General features: G+C 40.7%; 2 protein-coding genes across 2 annotated transcripts; one reads left to right on the top strand and one right to left on the bottom strand.

Moving 5' to 3' along the window:
• The first annotated feature begins 1,516 nt into the window (after window positions 1-1,516).
• LOC117938381 (hyaluronidase PH-20-like) lies at window positions 1,517-5,954 on the top strand. The gene is made up of 7 exons (XM_034862933.1): window positions 1,517-2,440; window positions 2,830-2,996; window positions 3,097-3,265; window positions 3,364-3,582; window positions 3,683-3,841; window positions 4,325-4,414; window positions 5,067-5,954. The coding sequence occupies exons 1-7, from the start codon at window positions 1,562-1,564 to the stop codon at window positions 5,502-5,504; spliced, it is 2,121 nt and encodes a 706-aa protein (XP_034718824.1). The 5' UTR covers window positions 1,517-1,561; the 3' UTR covers window positions 5,505-5,954.
• Window positions 5,955-9,679: 3,725 nt separating this feature from the next.
• LOC117938395 (transmembrane protein 229A) lies at window positions 9,680-11,032 on the bottom strand. The gene has a single exon (XM_034862960.1). It carries the CDS (start codon window positions 10,886-10,888, stop codon window positions 9,797-9,799), a length of 1,092 nt encoding a protein of 363 aa, XP_034718851.1. The 5' UTR covers window positions 10,889-11,032; the 3' UTR covers window positions 9,680-9,796.
• Window positions 11,033-11,589: the final 557 nt, after the last annotated feature.

Genomic DNA, 11,589 nt, shown 5'->3' on the forward strand with positions numbered 1-11,589 from the left:
ATTGGCTGCTTAGAAATTAAGTGTTAACGAGCAGTTGGACAGGTGTACCTAATAAAGTGGCCGGTGAGTGTATAAACACACACAGAGTAAACACTCCCATGTGATACATTCCAGACAATGTGCAATCACTTGTAACATGGATGTGAAATGTGCTATTATTAGTTATGTTTTTGTTATTTTTTCTTCTTCCTGTAAACACTTACATTATCATAGTAAAGAGAAGTGCTGTTATTATCAGCATACAACTCCTCTGGTGTCAAAGTTTCCTGTCTCCTAACTGTAGGGGGGGGGATGTAAAGATTTTGGCTGCTGATTGATAGCATGTTGCATATGTTGAAATTATTTTTCAAAGCATGATAATCAGCCTGTTAAACTAACTCTGCCTCATTTACAGTTACTTTTCTATTGATTAATGAGCACTGTCCCTGTCAAACAAACAAACAAACAAACAAAGTAATGGAATGAAACCAGGCCAACCTATCTTGTGTTATCTAACTATCTTAAACAATTTTTTTAATTTTCCACTCTCACAAAATCCCATTCAGAGTTATTACTGTACAAGCTGTCTTAAGTCCAAACAAAGAGAATGGACCTTGGGATCAATCAATGCATGTAATATTGAGTGATGAATGTCAGTGCATTGAGTAATCCCATTTGCTTTCAAGGCCCCCATGGTTGTAATTATTTATTCAGCCCATCCCAGGTGACAAGCACTTGCGTCAACACCAGTGCAACAACAATCCAAGCTCCATAGTGATGCCCTACTCAGTGCGATCACTATGAGGACAGTAAACGCTCCATAACCTCACACCCAGATGTGCCTTCCTCTCTCCAAGTCAAACTTGGCACTGTGCGATCAAAACAAGTTTTTTTTTTTTTCTGAGACAAACAACAGAGAGCAGAATGCATCCTTGTATGCAGCTCTGCCCACCATGCCTGCCCTACCCTAACTATATCAGACAGTGTCGTTTTGTTTTCGAGAGGATACTCTCACTCTCTGTGCTCCAGTCGACACATCTTATGGTGAAGGCATGTCCAGGTATTGTGTCTTTTTACATGGTCTGTGAGTTAAGTTTGAGTTAGTGTGTCGGGAGTTAGGATTTGGGCCTTGTCTCTATTTAGCATTGTTTAGATGGGAGAGATGTGTAGTTTATGTTTGGGAGGTGAAATCATGCTAGATATGATTTATTCTAGGGAGAAAACTCTGATTTCTTTGAGATTTTAGGTCACAGTTGAAAGCTGAGCAGATTGAAGAAAAAAGGACTTTGAATATTTTGGTATTATTTTGTGTGTTCAAATTGAATGTTCTTAAACAATCTTAGCTGATGAGACAAGTGGAAACAACACACTGTGGGGCGTCAGCTTGTTGTAGGCTTTTCATTTTCATTTACTAAACCTATTCAATAGTGTAATGCCTTACAAGAGAGAGCATTATCTTGCCTTTTTATGGCAAAATTGGCTATCAATAAACAAATGATCAGCATGTTAGACTTTTAAATAAAGTTTGATTTGTGCTGTTTGATTTTTTTTTCATTCTGCTTTTCGTCAGCCAGAGGAAAGGATGGTTTCAGTCACACAGAAGAGCAGAAGCTGTGTGTTGCTGCTTCTCTCGCTCACCCCCTCAATCTTTCCCCTTCTGCACACCTCTATCCTCCCTGCTTTCACCATCTCTGTCGGGCCTGTTCTTTCTTTATCTGTCCTGACCACACCAAAATCCTTTATCCCTCCTCTTGGTAGCACAAACATGTCAACCACTTCTTTTACCACTCCTGCAATCCTAAAATCATCCACCTCCACCATCAGCCCAACGTCTTTGTCAAAAGCCAATACCACAGCTCGCTCAAAATCAACGTCAGCTACATCTACAGTGTCACCCTGCGACCTAACATCCCCCAGATGCCTTTTCACATCCTCACCCTCAGCCTACTTGCTACCTCACCCCTGTAAACATCTGACCTCAACCCTCAAAACTGTAGGACCACCTCTGCACAAAAATCTACCATGTCATTTGTCCAAAATTAATCATGTGTCTTCTGAAAAGCATACTCTTCACACTGCTAAACAATATCCTCCCTCCAACTCCACTTCACTTCCAAAAATGTTGTCATCTTTCCCTCTACTTCAAACTGCTTCACCCAAGCTTCCCTCTCCTGTTTCGCCATCAGCCCTCTCCACAGCCTTCTTGCCTTTAACCTCCGTATCTTCGTCGCTCGCCAAGACATCACCCATCCCTCTCCCCAAAACCCCGACCTCTTCTCCAGGAGCAGCAGCCTCTCGTCAGCCGGGGCCACATCCGCCTCCCCCTCTCCCCCACACCACAGGTCCAATGTTTGAGCACCAGCCTTTCATTGTCAGTTGGAATATTCCTGATGTTGTGTGCAACAGGCTCAACATAACACTAGACAGCTCACCCTTTAAAGGAGTGGCCACACCTGCTAAGGTAAGGGGAAATGGATCTGAATGTATTGAGTTGAACTAAAACTTTTTTATTTACATTCAAATCCATGGTTGCAAAACACATGCTGTAATCAAATCACAAGCTTGTTGTCCTTACTTAACATAGAGTTATTATATAGAAGGACAGTTGTTTTCTCAAATTTGATTGCTTTTGAACAAGTTGCTACATGGATGCAAACAAGATTCTGGTTCTGGGTCTTGTTTATACATGATGTCATCACAGGAAAATAAATATATTGAATGTGAATATTTACAGATAATTGCTATGTAAAGAGGTCTCTTTCAAAATAGCTGTTGTTTTTGAAAATGTCATCTTATACTCATTTAAGGGAAATTCACAAGTTTATTCAACTCGTCATGTTTCTGCTGCAGGTACCAGGCCAGTTTCTGTCTCTGTTTTACACAGACCGATTGGGTCTTTACCCACATGTAGACCTCACTAGTAGGAAACAGTTCAATGGTGGCATCCCACAGAGAGGTAACCTGAGAGCCAGTATTAACAAGGCCAGAGCAGATATTAACTATTACATCCCATCCAAGTGAGCATACCTTAAAATTAAAAAATGTCACCCTTTTATTGTTTGACACATTTGATGTTGAACTTTGACCTACTTTTTCATCCTCCTGTGTTCCCTCCAGGACGAGCAGAGGCTTGGCTGTGATAGACTGGGAGGAATGGCGCCCCCTATGGGACAGAAACTGGGGCCCTAAGAGAATCTACCAGACTTTATCTGTGGCCCACCTTATGCAGACAAACCGCTCCCTCACAGTGCAGCAGGCCACAGAGAAAGCAAAACAACAATTCCAAGTCAGAACTTACTTTTTGAAGATTAATAAAACAAATTACATAGTCCTGAATAGCTATTAAATATTGATTCTTGATCGTCTTCATCATTTTCATTTTAGGGGGCAGCTAAGAGTTTCATGTCAGGGATGTTGGCAATGGGGAGAGCTATGAGACCCAACTATCTCTGGGGCTTCTACCTGTTTCCTAACTGCTACAATTATGGCTGGGAAAAGGAAGACTACACAGGCCGGTGCTCCAACCAGGTGAAGAGGCAGAATGATGAGTTGCTCTGGTTGTGGGAGTCCAGCACTGCCCTCTACCCCTCTGTCTACCTGCAGGTTGGTCAGATTGTGGGCAATATTTACTTCTTATCTATCCCCATTATCATTTCCAAAATTGTAATTCCTATTTTTTTCCTGCATCATTGCACGGTGTCAGGTGTTTTTGGCAGACAATCCCAGAGCTGCCCTGATGGTGAGAAACCGTGTGAAGGAAGCTTTGAGAGTATCTGCCCTGCCAAGAAGGAGTGGCACTGCGCCCGTGTTTGCTTACATGCGACCTGTCTTTGTTGATCAGAATAGACGCTTCCTCAGCCAGGTACACGAGAGTCACTCACTCTAAATGTTGATTTGTTTAATACATGCTGAATTCTCAGATGTATGTGTCGCTATGAAGCTTGATGTGTCATTGGGAGACATGTATTGTATTGACAACTACTGACTAAAAATAAATTTGTAATTAAATCCACTTTTCTAACAGATTACATTTTTAAAACAGCTCATTAGTTAGCGACCACACACTTGACTAGATTAGCTGCATCTAAGGTTACTTACTCATCCTAGCAGTGAGGTGTTCACAGGCTGATGTCCACTTTTAAGAGGGGTTTGGTTGCTTGGTGTAAAAACACCCCGCTCAAGTGGTCACTGTCACCTGAGTGTGTAATCATTATCCTCTCTTTTCACCTTGTACAAGGAGACTCTAGGGTCACTGTAAAAGTGTGTGCTCCATGCGTGTGTACATGATTGTTTTTGTGTACATATACAAAGGCAATAACAAACATGTTTCCCAATTTGTGTCCAGGGAGACTTGGTCAGCACCATTGGGGAGAGTGCAGCAGTGGGAGTGTCTGGTGCTGTGCTGTGGGGCGCCAGCGCTGACTATGATGACCAGGTAACATCACCCCGCAGACCTCCACTGGACTGCTGAAAGACATAACAGTATACTGATGGAAGCTAGTAAGACCAGAGACAATGTGTTCAATTAGATGACATAGGAGTCAGCGTATCTCTGTGGTTGATTGACAGTACCTCAGTGACACAGGTGCTGACGGAGTATTTTGGTTGTGTGCAACAGTATTAGTTAATCCATGACAGGGGAGGCCAGGATCAGCTTGATGATAGTGACTTTCACATGATGTTTCAAGTCTTGTAAATGATAACTCACCATTTAAATTCAAGTTAATCCAAATTCTTACAGTTGTGTATATTATTCAGTGCATTAGGTCTTGTGTGGGCTAGGTGTTTCCCCATGTCCAGCTAAGCTAAGCTAATCGTTTCTTGGCTTCAGTGTCATGTTAGACAAGATAAGAGAGTGGTATTGATCTTCTCATCAAATTCATTAGCAAGAAAGCCAATAAGAGTATTTTCTAAATTGACAAAGTCTTCCTTTAATCATACGCAGGCATGTCAACAAATGTCAGGACTGTTAACTTGCTGTAATGTTCTGTTTCAGACAGTTGTACACCAAATCTATATTTAGTTTTTAAAACTTTTCTCTTTGCCTTTTCTGCTCCTGCTTTCACTGTCTTTCCTTTGCTCCCCAGACATCTTGTGCAGCCCTCTCATCCTACCTCTCCAGCACCCTCAACCCTTACATCACCAATGTCACCATAGCCGCCCAGCTCTGCAGCAACTTCCTGTGTCGAGGGAATGGCCGCTGTGTTCGAAAAAACTACAACTCCAGTCACTACCTCCATCTAAACCCGGAGAATTTCAGGATCCTGCATGTTCAGAAGCGCTATCTTGTCTTAGGGAGACCCACGCTCACAGACTTAAAGGCTTTGAGCAGGAGGTTTACCTGTCAATGCTACAAAGGACTGATCTGCAATCCCAGGACATACAGAGAGCTAGCCAAAGCCCTGATATTTAGTGTGAAGCAAGGGCTGTACCAAAAGTTTCACACTCTAAATAAAGCCATGTTGGACGATACACAACAAACCAGTATTATTAAGGACAATTTTAAAAAGAACTTCAAAGTTTAGCTTGTAATCAAAATGTTTGGGGATTTCTTTTTTTTACCCAAAGTTCTTTTTTCAAGAAACACACAATTTAGACCAATACTGTATATTCAGACCTGGTAACTACCTAGTCATGCGACAATCCATTTCTGGACATTTCATCTGGAATGTTAAAAGAGCTCAGGAAGCATCACCTCATCTCTGTAATGCGTCCACACTATGACCACTGATAGAATGTAAGTAACATGCTCCATAGTCTTGCCAAAGAACAGGGGTTTGCCTAATCTAAAATCAAACTTACAAACAAATGTGCTATATTAAGTATTCCCACTGGGTATTTGTTTATGATTTGACTGTATATGTAAATAAATGAAAAGAGACATGGAAGCAGGAGGGTTGCTGGATTTGTGTTGAATTTGCCTGTGACAATTCACAGAAAATAGGATGAGAGTTCTATCAAAAATTCAGTCTACACATGTCATTAACTTAAATGTGCTTTGTATACTTAATTTAATTAGATTTCTCATTTTTTGATGACCCACACAGGTGTTTACACTTATAGTGATTGATTAGAGCTCCTCTCAGCACGTCATGTAGAGACTGTGCCTCATGGGCTATTTTTAACTTTGCTGGCATTGTGGGATATGCACAGGTGTTACTAATTAAGATGCTATTGCTAGGTTGTGTCTAAGGACCGTCCTATTTACTGGAGCAGTGAAGAACCATTGAATAAGATCTTTATGGCGTTGGAATGATTGTTCTGAATATTAGTTAAACCGTTAGGGAAACAGACTTTCTTTTGGGATTTTCTTTTAATAATTTGATTGCAAAACACATGAAAATCTGAATTAATAGTTTAAAAAGGATTCTGTGGCAATTGACCATGGGTTGGACATTAAACCCAGCTTTGCAGCATCAACTTGAGAGGCGGTCTAATCGAAGAAGTGCAAACACCTGTGTGGGTGTGAGTTTTAGACCACTAGAGGGCAGACAAACTCCACAAGAAGCTAGCTAAAGTGTTATCACCTTGTCAGGCTTGTTAGCTACAGTCGCTTGTAGCTAACAAGCTAATTACACTATCAGCAGATGTGGTGCAACATTGGCATTCATTTGGAAACAAGTTTCCTGCCACCGGGCAAATGTAAGTAGTAATATTCAATCTTCTTTTCACTCTGTTTTTGGTCTCTGGTCCCTAAGCAAAATAACTGTCTGATAAGCTAGCCAAAACGGCTGAACAGCTAATAGCTAACTTTGCTTTGTCTTTAGTATTAAGCAGGTGGTGTACAATGGTGTTTTTTTTAGCTATTTTTTCTACGGGAAACAAGGTTATAAATACACACATACTGTATATAGTAAATGCACTCTAAAACCCGAACAAAGAGTTTATGAAGGCTAAAAGGAGCAGAATGTTTATCTGTGCTTGCCCACTATTAGTGTCCTCTTTCACATCAATCATTGCCATTCAATTAAATGTTAATATATATAACAATATAATTGAATGGAGCCTTAATGGCTAGTGGTGGTCAACCTATATGACAATGTTAATTTTTCAGGATTTGTATTAGTGGAAGGATGACTAATGGTGATGCCAATTAACACACCGTTGCATCTCACTTCCTGTTTTTAGCTGCATTAAACCGTGTTTTCATGTTTGTTCCCATCATTAGTGCATTTGGAGAGAGAGATAAGATGGCTTGATACAGTCTTGGTTATGCAGCCTAGTTTTAACAACTTTTTTCTACTTGTGATGCCACAGTGAGCATCAGAAATAAATCCCTACAAGTCCAGGAGACAAACATCAGTTAAAGGTTTAAAGTGTGGGATTTCTGTTGTAATATAAGAGTTCCTCCCTGGTTAGTTTATTACAACATCTCAACAAGAAAGTTGTAACTTGAGCTAACTAAAGCTCTTGTGTGTGCCAGAAACTAATGTGTCTTTTCTAGGAACAACCAGGCTTTATGCCAACATCACCTCTCGTTTGTTATTTCCTCCTTATTATCTCTCACTATCTTGCTTGTCTGCTCCGGACAGTGTGAAACGCAATTGCTCATAATAGTGTAAATGGTATATGCCAATGTTAAAGTAAAGGAATGAAGAAATGCAATTCCACAGGAACATTTTTTATTGGGTTTAATAAAGTCCTACAGTATGCCAGCAAATCAAGTTTCTAAAGGCATTTTTCAAAAAAAAGTAATGTATGATTAAAACAATTATTTGGCCATGAAAATCTTAACATACAAAGACATTCACTCTGTGGTTCCGTGAATGCAATCCCAGTGAAAAATGTCTTTAGCTGCCAAGTTGGACAAAAACACACCAGCCACAGTTAGTGCAAACTAGTGCTTTAAACGTTCCGTGCTAGATAGCAGTTCTGACATGGCTCTAAAAATCAGTTTTGACACCTCTTTTGTTGATAAAGTGAAGGATAAACCATGTTACTGCCAATAACCCGTTTAAATATGTGCAGACAAAATGAAATATTACTTGATCAATCACCCAAAACATGTTTTTGATGTGCAAGAGTCTAAATGTCGCTCCCACAGCATACAAGGGAATAATCCTTACTTTAGCCTTGTATTAAGGTACTATATGTTACTATGATTACTGAACCCTCAAAACAGACCCAGATGTAGCAGAACAGATTTTGAATTCTTTCAAGCTTTGCATCCAACAAATAACAAGCTTATCTTAAGATTCTGAATATTCTCATTTCTACACTAGAGTAATACAAATGATCAGAATTTAAAGTTGCGATTAGAACAAAACCTTTTCTAATTGTAAAGAAATGATTACAGGGTGGCTTCATAAATTATGAGAAAAGGCAAGATGCTCTGGGAGTGAAACGGCTTCAACTGCTGGCAATGCAACTCCAAATATGTACTTAGCTAACAAAGTGGCTTGTATAGAGTAGAAAGGGTTGCTAAGATGTAACACCATTTGTTTAATCACAGTGCACGGTACTTAGATTAGTCTGTTAATAAGGCATAAAGAAATGTATCAGAATATATGATATATGCCCTTCACAGTACAAACAGTTGGAGTTTGTTCGGGGAATATTTAACTAAAAATCTTTCCTTCTGGATTTACAATATGTTTGTACTATTTAGTTTATGTTTAGCTGATTGATGGATTTAAATTAATAATGTTTTGTTTGTGTTGGTCATAGAAATATGTAAATTCGATTAGATAAATGCTGATATTTTTTAGTGGAACCAGTGTTCTAATGATGTAACAAATGCAAACCTCACTAACCGTCATTAGTGTTAAAGATTAAAATATTTTTCTATAAGAATCCTTGCTGCAAAACACTGCTGTGCGTCTAATATAGAAAAGGAGCCCTATGAACACTGAACCTTGTTTGTTTGAGTCTGGTCGACTCTGTGTGTACAGGAAGGCACTCCAGCAAAGTAACGTTTGGTTCATAAAAGATTCACAGAGTAAAATCGAACTTGGCTCCTCGCATCCATTCAGCTACAGGAGAGATTTTCAGGCGGCATGTTCTTTTTTTTTTCTTCTTTTTTTTCAACAGGATGAGTAAACATAGTGAGTTTGTTTCAAAATGTAAATTAACATTAAGAAAAAGAGATGGCCATTTAAAAACTGATTGCTTGCATAAAATAAGATGGGACAATGAATACTGTCCAGTTGTTTTCATATCTTCTTTGTATTAAAGCATGCAAAATGCATATTTAAATGACACAATCAAGCTAACTCAAACTTGACCTGTCGCAATGCACGTAACGTATAAGATGGTCAGTCTGCCACTGCAATCATGACGAAAAGAAAAATAATATTCACACTTGTGTCATGAATACTATAAATATTAATATTACAACTACATTTTACATCAGATATATAGAAATGGCAGTAGGTTAACTGAATTTAAACAAGTTAGGTGAACAATTCAGCATCAGTTGTGTATTACTGGACCCAGAAATATCAGGCAACTGGAAAATGTCTCATCTGCGTACCAGTAACAAGTGTCTAGACTCTGAATACCTGACTCTAAACTTTCTGAAAATAATTACTTAACAAAATGTTAAATCCTATATTCAACATCACATCTGTTGTCGTCATGGTAACATATTGCTGACTAAAAGACCTATTTATAATATGATTTGAATTGAAAGGCCATATCTGATCCCACGTTATACAATTTTACATCTTGCAGTTCTCAATCATCTTTTATATTTTTTTTACTCACCATCAAATCAGTTTAATTGAATCTATTAAGTAGAATAACAAGTCTGCTTGTTTCATCATTGGTCTAATGTGAGTCACACTTTCCCTTGAAGCTAAAACATCAAAAAGAAAAATTAAAGTTGTTTTTTCTTAGACTCCAGTGGTCCATTGACCTCACCATTCTCCCCCCACAAACCATTTACGTCTTTGCTGCATTTAATTCTCAGCAGCACATTAGACAGTAAGTCCTGGTACAGACTGAGGCAGACCCAGCCAGGCAAGTAGAGGAGCGTGATGAGTCCCATGAAGTTGTGAGGATAATGGGAGTAGTCCCAGGAGCAGGCACCAAACTGCCTCAGGACTAGACCCCAGGTGAACTCCCAGGTGTAGATGAAGCAGATGTAGATGGGGAGCCGCCGCCACGTCCCCCAGCCTCTGCTGAAGTGCAGGTAAAAGTACAGCTTTTCTACCACAAAGCTGCAGCTGCCGTACATCAGGAAAGACCACAGCGACGTGTGGCCGCTGAGGGTCCGGTCAGACTTCTCCACAAGGTTGAAAATGGAGGTGAAAATGACCTCGTCCAGAAAGCCCTGCATCCCAAAGAACAAGAAACGCACATAGCCAGGAAGAACGTGGAGAGGCCCCCGATCATGACCGCCGTTCTCCGGGCCGGGTTTGCAGGGGGGTGCAGGGTTGCAGGGGGGATGATACTGCAGCCTTGACAGCCCTCTGTGAAACACCTGGGCAAAATAGAGAGCCAGGATGTAGTGTACAACTAGCTGCGTGCCAGACACCATCCTCACCTGCTCGGTCAAAATGTTGATGTTCCCCATCAGGATCTGCAGCCCGATATACACAGACGGGTAGAAAACAAGATGAAACACCACAGGCCGCCCTCGGAAACACCTCTTCTGTGAGTAGATCTTCTCCAGTGCAAAGTGGGTCAGTGAATGCATAATGCAAAGATACGGAGAGGAAAAGCCCACCAGTTTGGGGTCCGGATGATTTAAAACCCCATGTAATGATGAGAGCAGGACATCCAGAGTTACGCCGTGCATGCCGTAGAAGTAAAGCCGCATCCACCGCGGCAGCTCCCGCAGTGACTCCGCCGCGTCCTCTGTCTCTCCGGACGGTTGTTGTTGTTGGCGGGGCATTTGCGCCGTTTTTAGGCCACAGGCGGGGGCTTCTGAACGGCTGCGAGGACCGCCTCGCCACCGACTGGCCATGACCAGTCACTATGTCTAGAGAGATTCAGCTTCCCTCTTTCTACACATTTATCTGTTCCGCTGCGGTTGCACAGTGAAGCGAGCTGCGACTGCAATCATCTCCTGCACTGCACGAAGTGACTGCTGCGTTCACGTGCTCTCTGGAAAAACCTGGTTTTGTCAACACAGCTAGCGAACCCAACTCGAGAACACCAAACGAAAGTTCTGTCTACATTAAGTGTTAGGCCTTAGGCCTATGCCCCAAAACGCATTGTGTGCATCCGTGTTTTCAGTGCAATTTCGTCCTTATGAAACATAGCCTGTTTTAAATTGTGCATCGTTTACATGTTTACTAGCTAGTAGTTGTCTTCTTCTTCCCTAGCTGCTTTGTGGGCACATTGCAACACTTGTTGTTGAGTGTTGCCTTTACCAACTGTTGCTCTGCAGAAAAGCGTGAATCCTATGGCGGGATGCCAATGTTGCCTCTTGCGTGCTCGTGTTTGTGCTTGTAAAAATGTAGCTCCAAGGTGCTGCTAGTGGCCAAAGACCTTACATGGTTCCTTTTTAAACTGTCTAAATTTGAAATATTAACAGGCTGATGTTTTTTCAGCCTAAAGTATATTGACGAAAAGGTAATATTTGCCCGTTGACATAAACATTAGCCTGACTAAGACCTTTCAAATGTTAATCAAAATAAAATTATGCTAAAGCATAACTACAAA

This window comes from Etheostoma cragini, chromosome 23, assembly GCF_013103735.1.
Source record: "Etheostoma cragini isolate CJK2018 chromosome 23, CSU_Ecrag_1.0, whole genome shotgun sequence".
NCBI classification, from domain to species: domain Eukaryota; kingdom Metazoa; phylum Chordata; class Actinopteri; order Perciformes; family Percidae; genus Etheostoma; species Etheostoma cragini.